The sequence below is a fragment of the Copadichromis virginalis genome, linkage group LG14 (genome assembly GCF_057382275.1).
Source record: "Copadichromis virginalis isolate Kocher_CV1m ecotype Utaka linkage group LG14, C_Virginalis_male_GT1.1, whole genome shotgun sequence".
NCBI classification, from domain to species: Eukaryota; Metazoa; Chordata; class Actinopteri; order Cichliformes; family Cichlidae; genus Copadichromis; species Copadichromis virginalis.
Window position 1 is genome coordinate 28,161,638 of NC_140631.1, and position 27,304 is coordinate 28,188,941.

The 27,304-nt window shown below is 40.7% G+C and overlaps 2 protein-coding genes across 2 annotated transcripts in view; one reads left to right on the top strand and one right to left on the bottom strand.

The window, feature by feature from the left end:
- The first annotated feature begins 691 nt into the window (after positions 1-691).
- On the top strand, positions 692-26,344 carry LOC146694152 (rho guanine nucleotide exchange factor 26-like). Its single transcript, XM_085430299.1, has 15 exons — positions 692-891; positions 1,324-2,845; positions 3,657-3,708; positions 3,787-3,929; positions 5,838-5,894; positions 6,098-6,258; positions 9,573-9,725; positions 9,867-9,996; positions 10,511-10,585; positions 10,882-10,971; positions 12,439-12,590; positions 17,150-17,359; positions 23,674-23,744; positions 23,932-24,036; positions 24,370-26,344. The coding sequence occupies exons 2-15, from the start codon at positions 1,400-1,402 to the stop codon at positions 24,510-24,512; spliced, it is 2,988 nt and encodes a 995-aa protein (XP_085286425.1). The 5' UTR covers positions 692-891; positions 1,324-1,399; the 3' UTR covers positions 24,513-26,344.
- Positions 25,924-27,304, bottom strand: part of dhx36 (DEAH (Asp-Glu-Ala-His) box polypeptide 36) — a 31,009-nt gene continuing 29,628 nt past the window's right edge. Inside the window, exon 26 of the mRNA XM_085430298.1 lies at positions 25,924-27,237. Coding sequence (XP_085286424.1) covers positions 27,007-27,237 — 231 coding nt within the window. The 3' untranslated portion in view covers positions 25,924-27,006. The remainder of the gene's footprint in view (positions 27,238-27,304) is intronic.

Consider the following 27,304-nt stretch of genomic DNA (forward strand, 5'->3'; position numbering starts at 1 on the left):
TTTGACAACTACCTTTGCACTCATCCGTGCTGTGCAAATGATTTCCATTGACTGTTTATCACAGATCATCACGACTGAGAAGGCCTGTTGCAGTTGCATCACAGAACACACGATGGCGCACAGCAGCAACAGGTAATGTTGCTTATATGCTTTCAGTGGCCACATTCCGTACTCCACTCTTTAGAGGTAATACGGCGCTTTAGGTATTTAGACTTGTTTTTGTTCCCTTTAACGTCACGCAACAACATCTTTTGACTGGCCCCGAATGTACTCTTAAGCTTAAAAAGCGTCAAAACTTTTCATTCGTTAATGACGTTAGACTCCTTATTTCCAAAAAGCAGCAGTTCCAAACATACAAAATAGATTCCTTTAAAAAGAGAGAGGAAAATACTGCTGTCAAACGTGTTTGCTCCTCTTTTCATATTGAGCTTGCTGAATAAAACCTTTTAAAATCTAACAACGCTTTATTATTTGATTCATATAAAGTGTTTCCTGCTACTTTACTGTCAGAATGTTTTCACGTTTACCATCAAACCGCACTGTCTGTCTTTCATGGAAGTCTCTGCTGATCCGTAGTATGAATCGTTATGAATCGCCTAGCAGGTGAATTCCTGTGAACTTGGGAGTGCCATTTTTTTTTCTTACTGTTCTTGCTCCCCTCCCTTCCCCTCCTCTCAGTCATAGAAACTCCCCAGCGCGCACAGAAGCGCTTCAGACGCGTTCAGTGCCCCGCACGGGAGTCGGTTAGTAACTTTCGTAACTCCGGTTTCACAAACCTTTTGTTGATTCCGCGCTGAAAGCACGTTAATTTTATCAGTTTCGCTAAAGAGGGCCGCCACTCGAGAGGGCAGGGAGGATGAACGGATTCTGCATTGGATCGACTGATTAAAGGTAAGTTGGAGACACTAATTAACCTGTGGAAAAAATCTTTTAAAATCTCGCTGAAAAGCTCTCAGTTACACGCCTCTTTATAGCTATACGCATTTTTGCAGACAGAAAAACACAGTTAAAAAAAGAAAATTGTGAATAAAGATTCTGAGAAGATTAAAAACAAATGTGGTCTGTAAAGGCACTGCTGCTGCTTAACATTGTTGCCCTTTTATAGTAGTTTAATTGCAACATTGTCTTGTAATTGGGGCATTTCACCTCAGTGAACATTTACAAAAGGGCTGTTTCTCTCCTCACTGGCTTGCTTATGTGTGTTCTTTAAGTTTAGCTGCCAGTATCAGCACTAAATCCCTGTTAATGATTAAACTCTGGGAATTTGGACACCACACTGAGTTCTTTGATATTGATTGGTATCTCTCTCTTGTTTGTTTTCAGGGTTTTTTTCCTCCCGACTCCGTGAGCTTGTGAGGTTGGACACGAATAGGGAAAAAGAGACGCTCGCATTTCAACCATGGATTATGGCAATGATGTAGATTTGTCCAACAATAATATCATGCCTTTGTGGAAACTCCGCACTGATAACAGTAAAAGGGCCCAGGACTCAAGCAATCCTAAACTGCGGCCCCACAGTTGCCACATAAATGGGGTCATGAAGACAAACTTCACCGAGGAGGACAACAAATGTTCCTTTACCTTGAGCCAGCCTGCTGAGAGACTTGTGGTCACACCCCAGTGTGTTGACAATAACACAGCGGTGTTAAAGCATGTTTTACATAAACCCTCAAAGAAAAACAGAGTGGTTCGAAGCATCAGCATCAGCCACTTCTCCAATGGACGCTTGTTGTCCAAATTTAGGTCTGAGGATAGCAAATCTGCTTCACTGGACAATAGGGTATATAATAGGAACTCTGATGGGGTGAAAGCGAGTAATGGGGAGATGATATGGCCTGAAAAGCATCTCTGGGATTCACAGACATGCATGTCCTGTCCGTTAAGTCAGAGTTCTCAGAAGGGCCAGATCGCATTTCAGAAGAATTCACCTTCAACAGAAAATACTCCTCTTAATGGTTCCTCACCTGTCTTTTCACCAGACACTCCTAACAACAACTACAATCAACCTGAACTGTCCTCCCTTTCATCCACATGCAGCTCATCTCCTCCAACCCATCGCATGCTCACCCCCTCCTACAGCTCCACCTCCAGCATCCCCTCCCTCAACTCCTTAACCTCCTCAGACCCCCCAACCCCTCGATCTCCATCGCCAGAAGACAGAGGGCAGGCACTGCTCAGTCAGTCCCAGTCATCCTCACCTATATCCCCACAGGACACCAGGCATACCTCTTCATCTTCTTCCATGTCCTCCACATCACCCTCACCGTCACTCTCCCCATCCATCTGTCCCTATAACGGCATTGTCCTAAGCACCCATAGCGCGGCTGCTCTCAAGATGGGCACCCAGCAGCTTATTCCCAAGGGCTTAGCATCCGATATTCGGCAAAGCAAGGCACCTTCCCCTGGGACACAAGCTCAAGGATCGGCAGGGCTGCTGGGATGGGATCATTCCAAACGTTCCTTGAAAGCCCTGAGCATGGTGGAAACTGGAAGCTACTTTTCTACAGGAGGCCACAATGAGGGGGAAGATGGTGAAAGTGAGAGTCCAGGGGCTCTTAGAAGAGGCTTGAGGAGTACATCGTACAGGAGAGCAGTTGTGAGTGGAGTAGACTCAGAAGTATCAACAGCAGATCCCAAAGGCCATCGGCTGTCCCAGCCCGTCATCAGAGGGCTAGGCAGGGATAAATTAGATTCACTAGTTAGCCCAACAAGTCCTGGCTCTATCAGTCTGCCAAGTGTTGCAACCAACAAGCCTGACAGCCCCATGACACCCAAAGATGTCAGCACCAAGAATTCAAAGCCTAGCCTTGGAACGGAAAAGACTAAAAGCAATGGGAAAAACAAGGTGAGTAAATCAGTTTCAAAGAAGAGAGTGGGTTCAAATTGTACGTGTTAAGAAATCGCACATATTTAACACATTTGTCATTCACTTATAGGGGAGTAGGAGAAATTTTAATATTCGAATCAATGTCTTAATATCTAGAAATTAATTTTAACCGTGTTGTTTTTTCAGAAAACAGTTGAAAAAACATGAAGTTTATATATAATATAATTAATAGAATGAATTATTGTGTATTTTAGTATATTCAGGTGACTTCAGAGAACAAGCTGTAGAGAAGTGCCATAAGTGATCAATTTTAGAAAAGCAAGCCTTTAGCAAATTATATTTGTCAATGAATACTGTGTGAACTTTTGGCATTACTTTCCCCCCCGTTCTGCAGCACATTAAGATTTCTCAACTCGGCAACAATCCCTCTGATGGTTTTATATTTAATTGTGCACAAAGATTGCTTCATGGTGGACTTTTGTTATCTGGGGGAAGGGGGAGGGGTAAAGCTCAAATTGGAAAATTACAACACAACCAGTAAAAGTACAGTGGAACAAGCTTGGTGGCAACAGCCGCAGAGGTTAGAACAAGGCCTTACAAAGAAACGATTAATGTGGTTGATGGAAGACATGACGCAACGTGACACATACACTTAAACACACTGAGGCTCTGTAATTAGACAGGGGTCACTGGAGGAGGCAACTTGCAAAAGGGTACGGACAGGTAGTGAACAGGTGAAACAAGTTTCTTTCTTTAATGGTTTGCATGTGTCCCTACTTGGTTTTTCAGAGTTCATTAAACTCATTATGCTGTTTTTTGTCTGTTTCAGAGTCCAGATAAGAAGAAGGTTTTGACCAGTCAGCTGACTTTTGACAGCGAGGGTGAGAAATTCTGTTTGCGTTTCTGTGTTATATTTTTGCTATAAAAGATCAGAATAAAAAAAACCTGTGATTTTGCAGAGGAAGAGCTTTACCAGAACTACAAGGAGAATGCATTACATAATGACTCAGATGAGGATCCCGATTCCAGGGAACCCAAACCCGATAACAACATTGTAGTGCAGTACAGGCCCATACGTACCTCCTGGAGCCAGCTTAGTGTGGTAAGACATAACACACACAGGCACAATAGTAGTCTCTGTTCTTCCTCTTATATTTTAAATCCTTTCTGGATCTTGGAGTGTGGTTGTGTAGTTTTGGAATGCTAGTGCTCCAAAGAATGCTGTCATATCCAGTTTGGCCACCATCTGTACCCATCCTCCCACTGTTTTCTGCTTTCCTTTGCCCCTCACTTTGTTTATCAGGGAGTACAGGAGCAGTTTGTCAAGGGCTTGTGCAGGCTGGGAGTCAGACAGTCAGCCAGGCCCACAGGAAGTCTTGGAAGCACTTCTGGGATTAATGCCAATGTGTTGGCAAACTCTGTACGCTCGTCAGACTGCAAATATGCCTAAAATGTTGCCTCCGGGGAGAGTTGTGGTGGCTTTGCATTACATAATGTAGTTAGTGATTGGAATTGAGCAGCAGAGGAATATAAGGGGAATTGGCTAATTTAGCTTTCTACTAATGCAGCCCCATCTGTTTGTTTACTGGTAGAAGATGGAACGTGTGGGAGCAAAAGCAGGCCATAGCCCAGATTGAGGAATTGAGGATTGTACTGTCTGCACATGGTCTATAATAAGTAGGAGATTGGACTGAAGGCTGAAAACATTGTAGAGAGACTTTTTGTTTTGTTTATATTTATGTCAGCCAGACACTAAAGTGAACTGGGCACAGACTGCCCAGGATTCTGGCAAAGTAAGCGTTCTTTCTATCACAGCTGCTTTACAGCTGTTCGTCTTTGTGAATGCGTTAGAGCCTTCAGCCTGTGATCTAGTTCTGAAGAATTTTCTTCACCCTACAGATTCAGGAATACTTGTGTGATTGGTCACTGTCCTGGTGTGACGGGAATTTTTTTTTTCCAGTGGAGCCGAGAACCGAATGTACAAGTTGTCATCTTGTGACTCTTGCTTAATCCTGAATCTGAGCAGCTCCACCCTTCTACTATCAGTGTCTCATCTTTTTGATGAAATGTCACATCCCAGAATTATCATGGTTCTAAGAATTACCATTCACGCTTTCAGAAGGTGCGGCTGTTTTGGAGCTAACTTGCGCAATTGTTTCTAAATTACCTGAAGGCAACCTGATCAAGTGGAAAAAAGGAATAAATAGTTGCCATTTTATAATGACACCTGATTAATTATGCTCAATTTCAACCAGAGAAGGACGATGCTCAATTGGATAAAACCTCTTTGCTCATACAGAGCAATTCAAAAATGGGCTGCCAGGAAAGTAGGAGCAATATCTAGTAACACTGATGGCTGTATGTGTGAAAGAAATCAAATAGTGTGTGTTTGACCTGCTTCAGGTTTATTTGTTCTCAGTGTTTGGAGAGCTGCGGGGCAGATACTCCTGCAGGAGTATCTCTTCCTTATTGCTTTGCACAAAAATGGGTTGAGGAGCTAGTGCAAGTAAGGGAAACTATCTTCAGGATTTCTCATTACTTACATGTATCGGTAAAGTATAATGTGGTTGAGCCCCAGGTCATATTGATTAAATCTGGTGTAACGAAAGAAGGTGTTTATTACTCAGCCTCATATTCAGTTTGACAAAGCCACAGGCTGATTAATTCAATAGCACTCCACACCCAGTCCCTTTCAAAACGTTGCTTTGTTTCATTCTCATTCAAACATCTTTCGACCAAAGCTCTCCAGCCACATACCAATGCAGTTTCCTTTCAGCTATATTCCACTTTCAAAATGAGCAGAAGTGGTTCCTGTTTAATCTTAGTGTTTGGATCCAACAAATTTCTATACTCCTGTAGTGTTTCTTGCAAAGACTGCCTTTCTTTGTGCTTCTTAGATATGAAAAAAAAAAAAAGCCACAGCCTACACCTGTGCTCTGATTGCATGTAGTTAAACAAGTGTCTATCAAAAATGATGCAAGAAATGTTTCTGACTTATTGTTCTGTTTAGGTTAAGAAAAGTGGCCTGTGTGAGCAGATAAGTCAAGAAGAACGCAAAAGACAAGAGGTACGAGTCGTTCTTTCTAGCTCATTTTAAGTTATTTTTTCCGATTCATACTTTAAGTACTTAGATGTGTAATTAGTTTAAACGCATACCTCATGTGATTGAAACCCAGGGTCATCGTTACCAGGACCTAGTAGGATGACAGAATCCCATATATCTGACTTTTATGTTTCCTCTTGGTTGATGTGTCTCTTGCTCCTCCTTAGGCCATTTTTGAGGTGATCTCGTCGGAGCACTCCTATCTCCACAGTCTCGAGATCCTGATCCGCATGTTCAAGGATTCTCCAGAGCTCAGGGAGACCATGACCAAGACTGAACACCATCACCTGTTCTCCAATATCACTGATGTCTGTGAGGCTAGCAAAAAGTGAGTGTTGCTGTTTTGTAAGTGCATTTGTTATCAGATGAGCACCTTTATTCGTCTTCATATTTGGTAGTCATGCTGTTGGTTTAAAGAATTTGTTGGTTTAGAGCAGGCGTATCAAACATAAGACACAGGGGCCAGAATTGGCCTGGGAAAGACTTCTGTCCGGCCCACTGAATGGCTTTGGAAAAGTGAAGGAGGACATAGATTTTAGACTTTAAGTTGTTTTACAGCTTGGCCTACTGATAAAGACCCCCCCATCCCCCCCCATAGTAATTTGTACTACACTAAAGTAATTTATTAGTAGATAAACAATTAAATACCATAAAAGTTCCAGTTTTTTCACTTCTATCTACTATAGAATATGTATATTTTTCTACTACTACTTGCTTGCTCATAGGGCGTCATATGAGTGTTGGGTTTTCTCTGAATCTATTATTGTACGATCTACCTTACAATATAAAGCGCCTTGAGGCGACTGTTGTTGTGATTTGGCACTGTATAAATAAAATTGAATTGAACTGAATTATTATTGGTCCACAGTAAAATAAATAAATAATAAACAAAAGTACATTTTTTTTATGAATTCACAAAAATCTTCAGTTTTGTGATTACAGGTGAGCTATCAGAAGTTTCTCTGTAATTTTACAGATTTATTTATTCTTGCTGACAGATTTCTTTCATTTAGTACAGCAGCATTTCTTTATCATGTTAAAAAAAACCTGAGACTTATTCATGCAATTGCACTTGCTTTTCCTGAAAGATTTTCAATGTGTTGTTAAATGTTTTTACATTTATACAAAGGGGAGTTTCACTGGTCCGGCCCCCTTAAGATCAAAGTAGGCTGCATGTGGCCCACGATTTAAAGAGTTTGGCATCACTGATTTAGGGGAATTGGTTGGTTGTTTAATTTTTAGGCTTCAGGTGTCTTTCATCACCTTGGTTTTGCTTAATTAGCTGGATAATTTGGCATGCTTAACTATCCAGTGTATGCTAATACAGACTTTCAGCTACTCTCCTCCCTTCAGTAAGGGTTGTTTTCATTGTCAAAGGATTTGTGTTTACGCTGCGCTGAGCTCTTTTCTGGATGCGAGTGTAAGTGAAGTCGCATGCTGATTGACGAAAAGCAGACATGGAGAAGAAGCAAGGGGCAAATTGAGTGAAACGACAAGGAACAAAGAAGTCTTCCTCATAATTATGGTTGCATTGTTAAAGTGAACATTCCTCACTGATTGAAAGCACTGAAACAGGCAGCATGTCTGGGTTTTTTTTATGCGTCTATGAAAAATTGCTGCTATGGATCCTCTGAGGTTACCTGTCCATCATGACTTTATAGTTCACTGTTTAATAACATTCCTGGCCACGTAGCATGACCTTCCAAAAATCGTATAAAGTGATGGAAACAATCATGCATGAGAGGCCATGAAAGCTGAGACTGATGAAAACTGTGATGGCTCAGCAATTACTCTGGTGGATCCGACTCCATTATTTCTACGAATGATTGGCAGAGCAGTTTCTGGCCGCCAGTTGCTCTTCCTCGAGTTTATCTCCGAGGCCACTTTTAGATATGACATCATTTCTTAGACGCGTTCCATGATATCAATATGACAAAGGTTGAACGTTCAGCTGCAATTCAGCCTGTTAATATTATCACATCAGTGTTTCTATATGATGGTAAAATTCTCTCAAATCACTGTTCACTTTTAGTGCAGTCCTGTTTCTTCCTTCACCTGTTTTAGAAACATGTGATTTCACTTTGGTTAAGACCACAATTAGCACAAGATGTACAATACTTTTAAGTAAATCACTTCAAAATCAAGAGTATTTTGAATATGATAATCCTGATGTTTAATTTTCAAGTTTGACTCTTTAATCAGATTTGCATTAAAATCTCAGATTAAAAAAAATCTGAGCATGAAATGAGATTATGCTGTCATTTTCCAGTCTCCTAGGGCGCTTGTTGGTTTGGGGCTAAAATGCAAAAACAACCAAATTATCTTAATACTGCTCAGTGAGATGTGTGTGTGCACATATGCATAGAAACTACCAGTTATTCATGACATTTGATGAAGATTACAACTTTACATGGAAGATTTCACCCCTGGTATATAGTACACATATACCTGGTGCATCTCCAGTACGCATACGTCCTCCTCAATATTTTTACATCATACTAATATGTTTGAATTTCTTGAGAATCATCTTACACACAGGCCAGACACAGTAATGAGAAACTACCCTTGATACTTGGGAAGGCAGATCTTAAGATACACAGAGCCCTGTAGCACTGGTTAAACCAGATGCTTTACTAGGAACAGCTTTGAGGTTATTATCTTAAAACATACCTGAATATCAGTCTATTTTCAGCCTTCTGTGTAGTCTGTGTGTGATAGCAAGTAGGAGGGCTGTTGTGTATTTTATATGCAGATGTGTTACTGATTATATTTGACTTGTGTTCTCGGGCTATTACATGCTTTAGTCCCACCACATTTCATAAATCGGACTGTATTCCTAATGCAGCATCTGTGACGCAGTGTATAAAATGAGGAATTCTTCTGCACTTGGAGGTAGACCAGATTTCATTTCACTTGACTTCACTCATGATCCTCGATTAGAGGTCTAAGTTTGAATAATTAAATTATTTTACACTGTTGATTTGACTCATTTACCGTGACCTCGATCCTCCTGAGGACATCCATCAGGAGATGCTTTGCCTCAGAATGAACAGCTTTGACCTGTAAATGTCCCAAATACATCGTTTAGGATGTGAATTAGCATGTGTTTCTTTCTTTTTTGTTATCTCGTGTGCACATGCCTTCATCAAAAGGTTAAGCGTACTGGGTCAGGCATGGGCACAAGGCTACATAGCCACAAAAAGTTTTTTTTTTTTCCATAGATAGTCACTGTGTGTGTATGTGGAGTAGGTATGGGGGGTCTGGTTAAAGGCTCTAGAGGTGCTTCTGCAGATGAGCAGGAACCTGTTCCAGCTTGGTCAAGGTCCACATCCTGTGTCTGTGCAAGTTTCCTGTTTATCACCTTAGTTGGACATGTGGCATGCCTTTTGAAATGGCCATCTGCTGCTGCTCAGGAAGAGGAAAAGCCTCTGTGTTATGGCTAATGGCTTGCTATGTCTATTTTAAGTGGTGGAGAGTTCCTCTTTTGTCATCTTATGGTGACTTTAGAAGTAAGTTGTTGGCAGCTCTCCTTGTCTACCGGACGTTGTCATTTTACTATTCTATATTATTCCTCAGTAGGGAATGACTCAAGTTAGTGAGTCACACTAACTTTTATTCTTTCACTTCCACTTTGGTGTCTAGGTTTTTCAAGGAACTGGAGAAAAAACATGAACAGAATATAGTGATCGATGACATCACTGACATCGTTTGCAAGCATTCCCAGTCTAGCTTTGATCCATATATTACATACTGTTCCAATGAGGTCTACCAACAGAGGACCCTGCAGAGGCTGGTGTGAGTGACCGAGCAATCACACACATATACGCTCTTATCTTATCATTCGTGGATTTGATCCAACATGGCTGTTCCACTTTTGCCTCGACCAAGTTCACTTTTTTCACCCAGTGCTGCATCTGCCTCCTTATTCCCATACAGCTCCAAGAATCCAACATTTAAGGAGGTGCTGACCAGGATAGAGGGCCACCCTGACTGCAGGAACCTCCCCATGATCTCCTTCCTTATCCTGCCCATGCAGAGGATCACTCGCCTTCCCTTGCTCATGGATGTAAGTGCACTGAAAACATACAGCAGGGCTAGCTTAGGAATTACAAGACTGCCTCTTGCACAACAGTTTGTTTATCTGTGTTGCCCTTGTTAAGTCAACACATGGTTTGTTCTAGTGTTAAAGATCTTTCTTTGACCTTACATAATTCTTTAATAATCTTAACTGATTTGTAATGTTTTTCTTCTTCTTCACTTTCATGCTTACTTTGGCAGAGCATTATTCCATTTTTGCTTTGCTTCCCTTTCTTCCTTTCGCTTGTTCTGCTTTTATCCCCCTCTTCTCTTCCTTCCGTCATTGTCTCCTTAGGGACCTCTTGGGTTTATGCTTTTACATTTGGAGGGTTTGGATCCTGAGAAAGTTTGGTTTCCATTCATTTCTTCCCACAGCTTCAATATGTGATCAGGCTGCTGAGAGTGACGTGCATGAGTCCAGTGAGCTGTTGTGGGTTGTTGTGAACTAATGACTTTAATGTGTGTTTTTAATTATACAACCTGTGTGAATCCATGTTTTACAGACAATTTGTCAGAAGACAGCCAAAGACTCACCGCAATATGAAGCTTGTAAGAAGGCTTTACAAGCAGTTAGCAAGGTGAGGGCACTGTTAAACAAAAGTTCAATGTTAATGGCTTGCACCTTTGTTAAATTATTTAACAAAATTATTATTGACGTACGGTTATTATTTAGACAATTAGTTTGTAAAACTAGAGTAACAGTTCCTGTTCTGTTGTATCACTGTGAGCCACAACAGGAAATGATTAATTACTATGCAAAGAAAGCTAATCTAGCTTTCTTGTACTCTTAATTTTGATATGTGGATATGAAATGACAAGCAGAGTGCCTGCATGTTGACGTTTTTACACATTTTATGTGTGTGTGCATTAATAGGTGGTTAGAAAGTGCAATGAAGGAGCTCGGACGATGGAGAGAACAGAAATGATGTACACCATCAACTCTCAACTGGAGTTCAAGATTAAGGTATGTGGGTTTTTTCAGTTTTTTGGCAAGCAAAAATATTTTTGATTAACAAATGACAATAATAGAATAGCCCTTTATTGTCATTGTACGTGTACAACAGGTTTGTTCATCACATAGTGAATTCTGAAGTAAGTTGGATAAAAGAGAAAATAAAAGTTTAGAAAAATTATACCTTCAACTGCTGAAAGATACATTTTTTTTAATTGCTTCGGGCTTGGTTGCCTAGCAACAGACATATCATTCATACACTTTGTTATGAAGGCTGCTAGAGCTAGCTAGATAAGGTTGCTAGAGGAATATAAAGGGAACTGTAGTTAGATAAAAGGCAAGTAATTATCGCAGAGCTGAATGGGTCGGGGATGGTTATTGAGCCGTGGCAGAGTGGAGGACGGACCCGTGGACAACTGGATGAGTTGCTGGCTGTGAAAAGCATTACGGCAACTTTAGCTGAACGGAGCAGAGTACAGAGTGTGGAGAACTAATCCAAGTAAGCGAACGGTGAAATCTGCAGCAGACCAGCTGAGTCAAATGGGTTTCAGGTGTGAGGAGGTAAAGGGATGCACACTGTGGAAAAATTTGAGAAAAATTTACAACTTACTTTCTTCAAGAAATTCCTACTGCTATTGTTGCAGCATGGGGTCAAAATGACCCTCCCTAGTAGTTCTAGGGTTAAACAGATACTGGTGATGGATGTGTATGCACCGATATCACTAGAGTTCAAAGGCAGTTAGGGAACGGCAACCCTCTGGAAAGACTCCCATGACATTATCTGCTCCTATGTTCTCCACCACATTCAAGAAAACCTGGCTGACTAACCACAAGACTAACTGGTCAATGATAACACATCTCACTGAGGCTTTCCTGTTATGGGAGACTGCAGGGAAATAACATGAGGAAAGAGCTAGTCTGTCACCCTTAACTGTAACAGTGTGCTTGTCCCAGTTAGGCTTCATTAACATAACATGTGTTTTGATGGCGTGACAAAGTGGAGTTTCTAGAGAAAATTCGTGCAGGCTTGTGAAAAACATACAAACTCCACACAGAACAGCTCTGCCTGGGTTTGACTCATGTACCTCTCACTGTGAGGTGGTAGTGTTAACCCACCATGTTTTTGTATAGAGTTGTATGCTAAGTGTATCACAGTCAGTGCTAATAGGCCACATCTGCTGATCATATTTAGCAAGTGGTGCATGCTAACACGTATGTACACGTATCTGTCAAAAAGAAGAACTCACCCCTGTATTGTCATGAGTATCGACAGTAAACACGGGGTTTGGTAGGTTTAAGTGTGCGTAAGCCATGTGGGAAATTGCTGTTGGCACATTTGGAGCGCACGGATGCCTAGTGAACCGTTTTTCATTCTCCAGCTGTTCATCCCCAACATTACAGACATTTTAAAATTTCTTTGATTAATTAGATTCACCATCTTCCCCTGTTCACCATATTTTCTTTCTTATGCTCCTCTAGCCTTTCCCCCTGGTCTCATCCTCCAGGTGGATGGTAAAAAGAGGGGAACTGACTGCATTTGTGGACAACAACATCTTTTACAAGCGAACATCACGGCAGCAGGTCTATTTCTTCCTCTTCAATGACGTCCTCATTGTCACCAGGAAGAAAAGGTGAGTCTCGTCGAAGTTGTAGAGAACTGCCAGGCCATGCATGGGAGGGTCTGCATCTGATTTACTTGGTGTGAGTTTGAGCTTGGTCTGCTGGCTCTGCTCATAATTCACATGTCGTGGCATGTTGAGTGTGAAAGTTTAACCGTAAGTCTTCAGGTTTTCACTGCGTGTGAGCACTGTATGTGACCGAGATCCTGAGTGCAGGGTGTGTAGATTTGTCTTCTCTGTCGTCATGTTTGAACTCGTCCTGGGAAATGAGCCTGTTTAAAAAAACAAAACAAAGCAAAACAATATTTCTGTGCAAACCGAAAGCAAACCACGAGAAGTGTTGGTAGCAGGGTTTAGAGACCGTTAAAGGAGTTTGATGCCACCGCAGATGTAGACTGCACTTCCACCCTGGCAACATTATCACGTGTGTTTTTAGGTAGATCAGGTGCAGATACCTGAACCTGTTGCTATTTGGCACTATGAGAGGTTTTTTTGGCTCTTGACATGTCTTGTTGCCATGAATCACCTGGAGCTGTGAAACCTGCTCTATTGTCAGACCCGTCAGTGAGTCTGCTTTCCTCTTCCCCTATTTCCTCTAGTTTTAGGCAATACCATGGAGAAAAGAAAAGAAAAAGAAAAGCTATAAAGAGGACATCCTTGATATGACTTTCATTTGTGTGTTTGTGTGTGCATGCGTGCGCCTGCTCGTCTGTTTTTGCCAAAACAAAAATTCCCGGCCATCTCCTTAGTGTCTGGAAGTAATAATCCCGCCACTCGCAGACTAAGAATTCCTCAGAACTGTATAAAAGAAAAGAAACGTTCCATATGATATTTTTCTGGGAATCTGATCTGCCACGGCAGACTCCAGCAGTGTGTGGTGTCAAGCCTGTGTTTGGAAGACGGATTCGGGAAAAGGGAGGGCTCCGGAATCATAGTGTGTATTTATGTGTGTGCGTACGTTTGGATGGGGGAAGCTGTTATAATATTGGTTTGTACTGTGGAGAGCGCTGAAGTCCAGCTGTGGCACGCTACTCTGCTGCACTCCATCTGCAGTAATCCAAACAAAAGCTCACCAGGGGCACACAAGGCTATCCAGGCACTCCTAGATCACAAGCGCTTGTAGGTATAATGGCAGAATGGCCTTTTCTGTTGAAATTAAGACTTATAGTTTGAGTGGTATATTTTGCAAGTTCAGTCTTGTCTCACTTTAACATTTTTAGGATTCTGTCAAAACCACAAGAAAGGGGTGAAAAGGTCAGAGCCAAAGCACTTACTTACACAGTAGGCTAGAGAAAGCATAGGCATGACCTTAGAGCCATTTGAGAGTGTATATATAACCCTGTGCTATCTGAAGAAAGAAAGGCTAAATCTGTTTGCCTGTCATTTGACTCCATGTATTCAAAAGTAACTAAGCTGTTTGTAAGTTTTTAGTATGCTGTGTGCTTACCGATGTTCACTATTATTTTTATAATCATCTTAGATTTGTACAGTTCCACACATAAAACATGATATCTGAAAAAAGTTAGTTGTTTTTGTACATCACCCACTGCTAAATCTGTAATGGAGAGGACAATATAGCCATTAAGAAGAGACGAGACAATCTTCTTGTTTTATTGACTTTAAACTATGGACCATCCCTTTGTCAGGCTGGGCCTTGTGTCATGCACTGGTAAAGTGTTGCTCTGCTGGACTCTGGCTCGCAGGAACACTTACATAACACTCCAGCTGGCTTCGTTCTCATCCCCCCCATGTTCCTGTGTAAATGCTGGGCATCATCTAAACATTAATTCATGTTGAGATTTCCATCTATTCTTTTTATTTTTGCTTTTTTTCTCTCATTCTTTTCCTCTTGATCTTATGGTTTGTTTGTGTTTTTTGCTGTATGTGCCTGTGTCTAGTCTATTCTCCTTTTTTTTTGGGTCATAGGCTCAGCTTTCAGCATTATACTCTTATTTTGTGTGTGGGCACGTATCCATTTACATGGAGTTCTATCTCAACATGTCTTTAAAGGTTTATATTAGTTTTGCTTGTTTCTTGAACTGTTTGTTCTTTATTACAGCTGTGATAATGAATTTTTCCTGCTACTAGAAGGGTGTGTGTGTGTGTGGGTGTGGGTGTGGGTGTCCAGGAAAAGGAAAGCCACAACTTGGGTTTTCTTTATAAAATTGTTTAAGAATTTAACGTTTCTCTCCCACATGTTGACAAAGCATATCACGGCGATTCCCCACCTCAATTCATCTGCCATTTGGCAATGATCTGACACACATGCAAAAAAACTCAAACCTCAAGCATGCAGTTTCCCCACCCATCGCATTCCCAGTGTCATGATGTCAATGGCATTCCAGGCATTTCACCTGTAGGTCAGTCAGGAGCCAAAAAGCTAATGATGCTAATGGCGTGTTTGATGTTTTATCTTGTTAACGCTTCATTTTTGTGTGTTTGAAGAGATTCAAATTCCAAACACTATTTTAGTATCTCTAATTGCAATTAATGGTCACATTTGAAGATTATGTTAGATTGTTTTAGGTGATTAAATTCATCGATTTAATTTTTCAGCCAAAAAAAAAGATAAAGTGAAATGCAGCTTAACTTGTTTGTCAGCTGAGTGGAATTCAAAGGCTTTACCCTTACATACGAAAAAAAAATCTGTGTAGGAATTGAAAGACGTTTGTTATTTCCGTTATCCATTCTGCCCATAGGCATGCCCAGATCACGTTACAAGTTACAGACAGCTGGGAACAAATGTTTGGTGGGCCTTTATCAGCTTGTTTTGATGCTCAATTTTTTTTTCTTTAAAAATTACACACATACAGGAATGTGTTCATACACGTACACAGAATAGCTCTAAATGGAGAGCACCAGACCTTCTTGAGAAATAACTGTCACAATATAGCTTTACGATAAAGGGTTCAAAATATCTTGTAATAACTGGAAAATTTGCTGAAGCACGCACGCACGCACAAACACACACAGACACACCTCTGTTGCCTCCATCCTGTCACTCTTTGTCTGTCCCTCTAGGGTTCTCTTCCTTTTCCTACTTTTCTCTTATCAGTAACACTTTCCTGCTTCTATTTGTTGCATTTGCTCATATCCCCATTCCTGGATAAGTGTTGAAATGACAATTAATGTGCATGTCGAGGTCGGAGAGCTCAGGAAAAGCATTTTTTTTTTAGATAAATAGAGTATATAATATAATATAATATAATATAATAATGCAGGCAAAGCAGAAATATTCACATAATTCATGTTCCTTCAGTCGTGAAGGGCAGCAGGCCTGTCACTGTCAACAGTGGCAGTCTGACTTCCTCAAATATAATCTCCATTCCTCAATGAGCATAGGAGATAACAGAGGTTAAAACTGACATTACATAGTTAAAAATAGGTTTTGGTAAAATGCACATTTTGAATCTGGAACGATAAATGGACTGTTTAGGGTAACTCAACATAATGGTAGATGATTATCCTGCTTTTGTAATCACTCGAATTATACCTCTAATGCTCAGCAGAGAACATTTTATTTTTCAATATCTGACAAGTATGAAAAATCTAACCAGTAATCATGAAAAGTTGACTTTTATTAGTTCATTTTCAGTCTTTTGTTAAGCTAAGCTAACTAACACCATTCTATAGACACGAATTGCATTCTAAATCTGCAGGAATGCAAATTTCCCGTGGGTATCATATTATTATTATTATTCCTTTAAACAACTCCTTTAAGAAGTTGTGAGAAGTGTCTAGTCACAGTTAGATTTGTGCTTGTCTTACATCCATCTTATACACAGACACACAGTGCAGTGTCTCTTAAAGCTACCTCTTCCAAGAAGTGTTACGTAGTGGGGAAAAAGGTTTTAACTTGTGGGTGATAGTTGGAGAGTAGGTGTCGGTTAAACCTTGTGAGCCTCCCAACCATGACTGGATTCTCAAAGAAGTCACAACCGTGAGTTTCAGAGTTTTGTGTGGAAAATCCATGGAGCATGCCTCTGCTGCTTGGCTTTGGCACTCACTTTACATCATGTATAAGTCAGACGTGCTCACTGCTGGCATCTGTTTGAGTTTATGTAATGCACAAGCTAGCTGCTGTCCAGTAGCTTCTCGGCTTGGCTGCTGTTTCAGTCTCAGGTTGATAAAACATGAGCTGGACTTCAGCTCCTTAACACTATGAATACACACACACATACACACACACACACACACACACACACGCACACGCACACACTTTCTCTTCAGGTTCAGTGCCATGTCAGGGGTGCAGTGTTTCACAATCAGCTCCAGATGTTTCTGACCAACTGCAGCTGCTACTAGATTTTTTGAAAAAGTCGTGGGAAATGTAGGCATGCAGTTAAACAAGCAAAAACAGAGTGCAGTCGTAGGATATATAGACAGTTGCACATTTGGACTTTTGATTGGAACCAAATCTGAGGGATAATTGAACATTTTCTTCATTAAATACCATAGTACAGTCTTTCCCACTTCATGATTCATAGAATTGTATGGCTTGCTTTGTAAGTGATGTGGACTAAGTACACTGAATTTTCATGCAATGATCACTTTGTTGTCTTTCTTGTCAGTGAGGACAGTTACACTGTCATAGACTACGCTCTGAGGAATCAGATCAGTGTGGATTTTTGTCAACCCAGCGATTTCAACCGGTCACCGATCAGAAGCACCACCAGCATGCTGAGCTCACGGCAAGCTGGCGCCAACCACCTCTTTCGACTGAGTTTCCCTAGCAACTGCTCTGGTGACAAGGTGACCATGATCGTTGGAACAGAGTTGCTGTAAGTGCTTTTTTTTGTAACCTTTGTCCCTCTTAAATGTGCTGTTTTCGTTTCACTTGCATTTCACTTGTCACAGATTTATGAGGCATGGCGATAAGGAACTATGAGTCATTTTTGACTCTCATTAAAACACTCATGTGTATTCTATCATCATTTTGGGAAACTAGAGTAGTCGTGTGATTTCACTTTGAACCACACAATAAGGCTCAATCTCTTAAAATTTTAAGACCAGCATGTCTACTCTTCTCTGCGAGGGAGCTTGGATCAAATTTCTGCTCCCTTATCTTTTCTGTATGTGCTCCAATACACCTTTTAACTTCAAGCAAAGAAGATTCATGGTTCTTATTTTATAGTCTCTTTTTGCACCATTACAAGTCACAGGGATATTTTGTTACTTAAGGAAGAGATGGGCGCACTGTTAAATAAAGTCTGCTGTTCCATTATACAGTCGTACTGTCTGGAGTTGTACTCTGAAACAGACCGGCTGTATCAGATGATTGGGTTGGAATAAAGTCAACAAAACAATCATGTATTCTAAATAGAAGCGGCTCTCTTTATTTATAGTCTAAGGGGTTGGTTCAGGAATTTGTCGCATGTGCCACTTAAATATTTACTCACAAATACAGTCAGTGTAGCTGGAGCTTTGGATTCTGTGTCTTAGTACAACAAAAATATTTAAAGGCTGCTTGTATAACCCACACAAACAAAAGGGATCAGCTATGCACTGGGCTTCCTGCAAGGTTTATTTGTTCTTTTGAGTACTGGGAGCTGCAGCTTATGCACACATGCGCACTTCGATGAATGCACAGGCGTTTGCGCACGCATCTTGTTGCTGTGGTTTGATACTGTAAGGAGTGTTTTCATATGTACGGGGCCGGTTCCCCCTCATTCCTGTGTAGTTAGAGAACCTCCCTGTCTGTTGCCTTTACAGAAGCTGTGGTTTCTCTGTGTAGGCTGTGTATATGGCACGTCTACACTGCAAATTGCAACCTTAAAAATGTCTTTCGACTTGTACCGTTTACTGTTTATAATATTATTGCCTTGTTTTGGTGACTACAGGTGTGCAATTACATTTTATTGATAAAAATACTACATGTTTAAACCTGGATTTAGTCAGCAATAACTAAACATGGATACCTTACAGCAAGCCATCAAGTCAAGCATTCAAAAGATTAATAGTTATTTTTCAGTCCTGATGGAAGTTGGCCAGTACAGGCAAATAAGTGCGAGGGTTTAAAGTTCCAGGGTTAGATGACCTACAGAAAATGAATCTGTTTTCACACTGGATGAGTGTTTTTTGGTTATTTCTAAAGTTACAACCCCACCCTAATACCATTCTCAGCTCAGGGTAGCAGATTCTGCTGAACTGCCGACACCTCTTGCGTCAGAGGCATGCACACAAGGTGTCACTGACGTACCGGCTGTAATCTTAGAAGCAGAGCGATAACAATTCTCTCTAAAGTCCTCATTAAGAGGTTTGGGGGGTGGCAGTTGCAAGTCAAAAATTTGTCTACCAGGAGCCTGTTTCCCCACCAAACATTGGTTTAGGTTCTTAAAAGTAATTCATAATGACTGTTATCGGCAAAACATTAACCAAGCGAATTTTAAAATGACAAGTGCTTTAAGCATCCATATGTGAGAGACCGGTCTGGTTTTATTTTATTTCCTTTTGACTTTTTGCTTTCACTTTAATTTCAGTTTTTCCAGAGTAACTTTGCTTGTTTCAGTTAATTTTTTACTGTTTCAAAATGTTTAGTTTTAGCTTAGTTTCTGTTAGTTTCATTGATAGTTTGAGCCTTTATTAATTATTGTATGGGAGGCAAATGTCTAAGAAGAGGTAATAGTGCCAAATTAAGAAAAACACATCGATCAGTTTCAGAATAAAGTTGAAATATGGAGATTAAAGTGGTCGTTTCAAGTCAAACAACTCCCAAAGCTTAAACTCTCTACAAAATGCCTCGTTTAGAGTAGTTACTGAAATCAGTGCTTCATAAACCAGTTTTAGTAACGAGGAAATAATTTCTCTTTAAGCACATAAACACAGTGTGGTGATAAGTGTAAGGACGTTGGAGATATGGTGCAGAAAGCTGCATCAAGTCAGCAGGAAAAACAACACAAATTTGGAAGTGCAAAATAAAATGGCTGGCAGTGGACAGATACAACGATACTGAGTTTTTAATTTTTATTTTTTTATATCCTCATGGAGTCAAGAGGATATATCTTTTGAAAAGTTGGTCGACATATTTTACCAACTCCATCTACAGAAGGAGTTTTGTACGTACAGCAGCAACTGTAATGACTTTAAACTTGAAATGCTATTTTGAGAATAATCTCCAAATGAGCACAAACTTGTTAACTCGGCTCATCGTTTTGCAGACTAAACATGATGTGATTAATGAAGAAAATATTCAACAGATTATTGGGTAATAAAAACGACTGTTTCCAAAACACGACACCTCACACAGTACGTCATTAAAACAAAAGCCTTCATTTTAAATGATTTGTTTCTGCACTTTTACTAAGTGCAAAAACCTGGCAAAGTATCTGCAGTAGTATTATGTAATAGTACTATGTGTGAATGCACGGGAGGCAGATTCAGTGGACTTCCTTAAATGCACCGCCTGCTGATGCCTTGACCTACTACTCTGGCATGCATAATTGTGATCCCCCACCCAATCTGAGTGCCTCCTCTATGTAGTATAGCTTGTTGCGGAAACCCCCTAGACTCCCTTTTTGATGTATTTGGGGCCCTTGGCTCAGATGATGAGATGTGTGGGTATGTATGTGGAGGGTCAGCGCTTCACTCACTGTAGTCCTGAATGAGCTAAGAAGAGAGGAGGTGGGGGGGGGCACTCTGGCAACTGTCCATTGTTACAGTGGTTTCTAGTCATTGTTGAAGTTGTTGCCTAGCAACAATCCACTGCCAAGCAGGCTTTTTCCCACGACTATCCTTCCCCCTGCCTGCAACTTAACTCTTCCCGATTCTTCCTCACCGTCCTGTCTCATCACTTCAACAGCAGCCAATGTCTTCGCTTTGTTTTGTTTTTAAATCAGTGGATAAATTCCTTTTCCTCCATTCATTCATCCCAATTTGGCGATTTAACCCAGCCTGACACACAGTGTTGTTTCATTAGCCAGCCTGTTTACGAGCTAAATGAAGCAAATAAGACAGATAAATAGATGCTGGGCCTCGGAAACTGGTGTCACAGTGGACATTAACATGACTACAGGATCTCAGAATATAAACTTAACCACTTTTATAAAAATTTTAAACACAAGTCCATAAAATATTGTTCGATAATTCTGTTCACCCGGGTGACTTGATCTTCATTTTGGTGAACAGTAATGCAGAAACTTTTTGAAAGTACTAGTTTATCTATAAGACTCGGTTAAATGACGTAAAATTGTGAAAATGTTCCATTTAAATAAAATTCTGACATTATTTGCATGACAAAAAACAGTTTTAGGTTCTCATCGAGTAGCCTGCATGCCAGTTTGTGCAGCCTGTGAATGCAATAAGAAAAGATGAAGCATCCACTATTCATTTCATACTGGATACAAAGCAGCACAGGAAGAGCCCCAAAAAGCATTTTTGTTCAGTTTAAACATTTGTTCCCTCCATCATAGCTGACTAAATGTCCTAATATTACACACAATATTATGCCACAGTATCAAAATAAAACAACCACTATGAAAATGACATCTTCCAACATAAGTCACCATCTTTTGAGCAGATTGAATGCAAACACTAAAACAGGTCGATGTGTACATTTTTCTTTTGTGGCTCTCACTCACATGACTGACATAATGAAATATTATACAATAATTAGCAAGGTACGAGGCAGTTTCTTAAAGAGGCAGTGCAATCAAATAATTTGCATACATCGTTTACACGTATTGGATGAGGTTGGTCCCAATCATGTTTTTTAATCTTTCCAAAGTGAAAGCCTAGACATGCAGCTGCTAACTGGATAGGGTGGGGCAGGGACTTGATTTGCTTTTCCTGTCACTGTCACAAAAGTGCTAACGACAAAATGCAGGTCTGTGCATGATTTATCTGTTAATGAGTGTTAACACAAATATACAAACATTAAAAAAAACAAAAAGAAAAAACCCTTCTCTATATTCTCCATATTCCAAAGGGAAATTCCACACATTCTGACTCGAGGCAGGTCTGTTTTTGTTGAAATGAAACTGTGGAAATGGACTGTTATTGTCAGTGTGGTTATTTCTGCTTTCAGTTCATTTTTTCTCTACCTGCCGACCTTTTAAGCTGATGCCTTAGTTTAATTTGAGTATTTTGTGCAAGGTCTAAGAAGCTTACATACAACACAATGACCTCTAACCTTAGCAGCGATGTAATGCATCAGGAATTCACACAGACAGCTGGATTTGAGATGGCACAGGGACCTCAGTGTGGCTTGTTTTGCTGTCTGTGGCAGTGTTTATGATTCTCCTCTTCTCTGTCTGTGCCCTCTTCCTTTTCTTTTCTTTTCTGTGTATCCTTTTGTTTGCTGTGCTCATGTCAACGTGTCTTTCCCATGACCTTGATGCTGTGTCTCGTCGTCAGTGAATAGCTCTTCTCTATTAGTGAAACAGAGACGCTACAGAGGTCTGCAGCAAAACAGTTCTGCTTGTCAGATATGCAGCTACAACACAAAGCAGCAGAGATTATGTGACGGTCTCTACCAGAGACTGTATTCCTGTTGCACTCTGGTTTTCTTACTCTTTCTACTTTCATTTTAAGTGATAATAATGAAGAAAAAAAAAGTAGTTGCAGATTGTTCCCCTTGGTTTGGGAAATTCCCTGGCTGCGTTGCTCCGTGCTGAGATATGCCGCGTTTCAGTCTGAGAAGTAGGAATTGTACCCAAATACTGTCAGTTAAGGGTGGGAACAGGAGCGATCGGAGTAAACAAACTGACAGGAAGGAAAGAAGATGTAAAGATGAAAAGCAGTAGCGTGCTGCTGAAGTTGTCAGGGGATGGAAGATTAGAAAGTCATTTCTTCTTATCTGTAATATGTAAAGACATTTTACAATGGAAAAGGAGTGAAACAAAGTCCTCTGGATTTATGATGCTCGCCTAGAGCCTGTGCTTGTTATATTTGAACCCATAAATGAAAGTGGGTTCAAACAGGCATCTCAGCAGCTTTAGTGCGAGGTGACTTGCTGTGATTGTTTGCACACATGTATTTGTATCTGGCATGCACCTCCAGCTGTCAGAAGCAACAACTAACAGCTGTCTTTCCCCACAGAGCAACTCGAATGAATGTAAAGAACCTGCATCTTTAGCACAGAAATGAACAAAGGCAAAACTCTGTCCTATTTTTAAAAAGGCCATCAAGTGACAAAAATGCAGGGTTGCTTTCAAGCACACCGACAGGTGATAAAGAGAGGTGATTGGTTCAACAGTTGATCGTTATGAAATGTATCCACCAAATCCAAAGGTCACACCGTGTGACAGGCATTGATATTGCAGTGTGGGTACGCCCCGTTCTCTTAATTTCACGATTTTATTAAAAGTAATTGTTATCCAATCTCTACTGACCTATATCATTGTCAAGTTAGTTGTTGACATGGCCAAGATATTTCCCCCCTGAAAAGAACCAGAACAGATTGAAATGCAGTAATGATGTCTGACTCATGGGCTTCGTCTCTTCACGTCCCGTTTGAGGCCCCTGTGAAGAGGGTCCATACAATTGTGCATTTTGTTCTCATCTGCAAGATCCAGGGCCAGCAGTGCTGAGTCACAGAGGGCCTCAGCAAACCCCCGCAGGTTCATTTCCGTAGGCTTCTTTATCTCATCCTCTCTCCCTTTCCAAATCCTTTAGAACAGGTGAAATGAGAGGTGGATTTTCATGGAACCTGATCTGTGCAACTCCGCCCACTTTTCCTTGCTGTGAAACTCAAACAAGAAAGAAAAAAAGCAAAGCAAAGCAGGGCAGTTCTTTTCTGAGAACAAGCCTTTGTGCTTGTTCCCTTCAGTTCCCTCTGACTACAAAACACACCTCTGTGCCCTCTCAATAACACGGGACAGAGGATAGCGAGGGAACACTAAGCTTCCTGTGCGGCTCACACTAGCCTGTAAAGCTGTTTGCGTGCAACTCCACCTCATTTTATTTTCTTTAAGTTGATTCTGACCGCCCTTTGTATCTATGATACAAAATCTGAACAATAAAGCATCTTCGACTGAAATTAAAGCAGCGAGGAACTCCCATAGTAGAGCAAAATTTTGAGAGTTGTGGTGTTATTAAACTTTGGGAACACTATAAAGTCCTTTAATAGTTCCTCATGTGCCATTACGTTTTCTTTCAGGAATGAGCGTGCTCGGTGGATCAGTGCTCTGAACAATAATGACAACAATAAGAAGACTCAGGACCGAACCAGTGAGTTTCCACAACACATAATTCACATGGACGCTCTGTCCTGACTTCTCTATTTAGCCTGTTGCGCCACCTTGTGGTTATGAGTTGAAACAGTTTCCTCATGCTGAGTTGGTTGAAATTAGCCTGTCAAAAGATATTTAAAGTGCTAGTGTGACTTCTCTAAAATGATTCAGATGTGCTCTTTCAGATCTCATGCAGGTGGAGATGATCAGAACTTACACCGCCAGGCAGCCAGACGAGTTGTCTCTGCAGGTGGCTGATGTGGTGCTTGTCTGGCAGACTGTAGAAGATGGTATGTCAGCTCTCTCTGCCTCCCTCATATCTTCATATATCCTCACTCATACTCTTTAATATTCCTCTCATTTTCCACCTTCCTGTTTCAACGGTTTCCTTTCATCATTTACTTTTACATACTCTCCATCTCTCTTTCAAAGTCTGCATTTACTTTTTCCACATAATGGATCTGATACCTGTTTGAAGATGTGGTTTCACATCTGTGCAAACACATGGAAGCCTTTTTCACATTAAATAACAGACAGAACCAAAAAAAGAAGAGCCAGTAAAAGCATAAAGTACCACACAACACATTCTTCTGTTTTCATTTAAAGCCAGTTTCTCTTCTTAGGCTGGTACGAAGGCGAGCGGCTGCGTGATGGAGAGAGGGGATGGTTTCTAAGCGAGTGTGCTGAACCAATTACATGCCAGGCCACTATTGAACGCAACATGCAGAGAATGGACCGCCTGCAGGGCCTTGAGACTAATGTGTGACAGGACGATGAGCAGACTGCTTAACCTACATGGGGCTTTTCCCTGGCCATTAGTGAACCCTCAACACACCAGTGACCTGCCTTTTTAAGCACTGAACTCAGACGAATGAGTTCAATAACCATACCACTGACCTGTCTCCAGGGGACAACTGGACATCTATGAGAGCCTTGCGGCTGCTAGGCCCTCACAGTGGAATAAAGATGGAGCCACAATCATCAATAAATATCAGCCACACTGTCTAAGTTTCAAAGGAAAGACTAAAAACAAACACGTGGAAGACGGATTTCCCTAATAACTGATTTGTCTCTGTGCAGGTGGGACATTTTGACAGTGGGATCTGTCACACTGATTAATTCCCTAGCCTGGTTAGTAAAACTTCACACCCACAGCCAAAGTCACTGCTTTTTTAGCACCCTACCACACAGCAATAGCTGGTATGAAATTTGTAAATGCTTTTTTTTGTTGTTGTTCATTTACAAAGAATACGCTTTATAATGTGCAATTAAAATGAGAGTACAGTAATACTGTAAGAGGTAAAACAGGCTAAATTGTGTGAAACTAACAGCAGCCTGGCATGCGCTCTGTTAATGAGGCTTCTCAGGCCATGTGATTGAAGCTTTGCCAGCATCTTGTTGATTGTGAAAGTGATAATAAGGAAGTGTGTGATTGGCAGCTTATGTAAAGTGTGTGGGTTAATGTGGAAACTCCTGTGAGTGTTTAATCAGCCTCTGATGGCATGTGAAACTATGACAATATTTGCAACAGAATACAAAGTGGTGTACGTTGAGCTGCAAAAGAGAGACGGGCTATTTGTCTGACGCTTAAGGCACTTTGTGTAAATAGCAGAATCCATTTTCTTTTTTTTTCTGGATTATATTGAAAACAAAGTAATCTGTATATAATCTCCTCTCTCTTATGGGTTAAGTGCATAACAGAAGGTAGTCTGTCTACCCTCTTGTCTCCTGTTAATGCCACCATCATGAATCAATGATTCATTCATGTCACAAATATTATTAGACGCTCCATTCACTCAATGATTTTGATTGTTTGAAATATTTTACAAGCACAAATACACAAGATCGGTCTCAGACACAGGTATATGCAGCAGCCAGCTACAACTTTAAAATCATCTTGAGCTGTCTGTGGCATTCATATAGGTGTTGCTTTGACACATACTTAAACTGCCCAAAGAGTAGTTTAAGTATGTGGTATAACACAGTATTAGACAGGTGGCTTTAATGGCGTGGACTGGCACTGATATTGGGTGTACACCCTCCCACCCCTTCATATTTATTGTGTTATAGAAGGATGGTAAAATTAATTTTGTGTGCTGATGGCAAGATCGGAAGATAGAGAACAGCCCTGCTCTTAATGGTATTGCCCAGCATGAGTCATCTTTTTAGTGTTGCCCAGCTAAAGAAGAAAAATGACTTGGTCAAAGGATGAAGATAACACCATCTATCAAGCCAACTGCTCTGGACTCAGTCCAAATGACAACCATAACTGTTGAGCCACACGAACCAAGCTATGGCGGTCGGCAGTGCTGCCACGAGGAAGGACACAAGTATCCAGACTTTCAAAGAGAACAGCTTTGCATTTGCTCTCAGGGAACATTAGCTTTGGCACCACACACATAAGCAGGAGCCGGTCTTGTTTAAGTCATTTCCTCTCTTGTATCTAGTGTAAATTACCTTTGTACATGTAAATATGTAAAACGGCTTAAAATGTGTAATGTATGTTTTCGTAAATACAGATTATATTGAAGCAACTTGATTATTCAGCCTTCTATATTTTTAATCAGCAACTCCTAATAAAAGCTGAATTGCCCATCATTTAGTCTGATCAATGACTTTTTTCTTTTTTTTTTTTTTTACACATCAGCAGAGACCACTCTAGGAATAAAACTTGGGACAATAAATTACATTCTTTCTGAACATTTAATGAAGGATAATCAGATAAATCCTCTGGACATTTGCACCTTTCTCAGATTGGAGCTATTAAATCGAGGGTGTGAAATATCATATTACCCAGATGATCTTAAAGCTCAGAACAAATTATGTTCTCTCATCGTAAAACCAGCAATATTTGAGATTTTCCACATCTCAGCCCGGCAAGGCGGATGAAGTTAAGCCGCATGATGGTACACCTTCTCTTTATTGCACAGGCCTGTGGCAACAGGTGAAAATAAACTTATCCAAACAAGAGGTTCACTAACAAGATAAAGTTACAGAAAGAATTCAGAGAAAGACTGGTCCTTTGATCTAAGAGGTGAAAAAAAAAATATGGGAATCAAATGCAGGCCTTTTTTTTGCCTTTCTTTTTAATAGCAGTGGCCTGTATTTGGCCTTCAGGAGCAGCAAAATTTCAATCAAGCAGAACCATCAAGAAGGCCAGCTGGTTATCATAAATAATCCAACTAGACCCTGTGTCCAAGGACGCAGGCAGTAACTTCATGGCATCTTCTTTTCAGAGACAGCCAAATCTCTATCCACTTTTAATCATCGTCATCATCTTCGTCATTGAAGTAAACATGCTCTCCTCTTGGGGCCGACGCCCATGTTCTGCCATAGCCCCTACTGCTGCCTGTGGGCTTCTCCTGGGTCGTGATGAGGTCTATGATGGCTGTGATCACAGCACAGTCTTTGGATTGACGGTTTTGCCAGTCTACAGGAGCAGGATTACAAATTTTGTCCTGCAGCAGAGAATCCAGCTCTTTCTTTAAACTCTGCAGGACAGACAGGAAGGAGAGATTAATACAAAAGAAATTTCAAAAAGACAGATGTGTTGTTGAT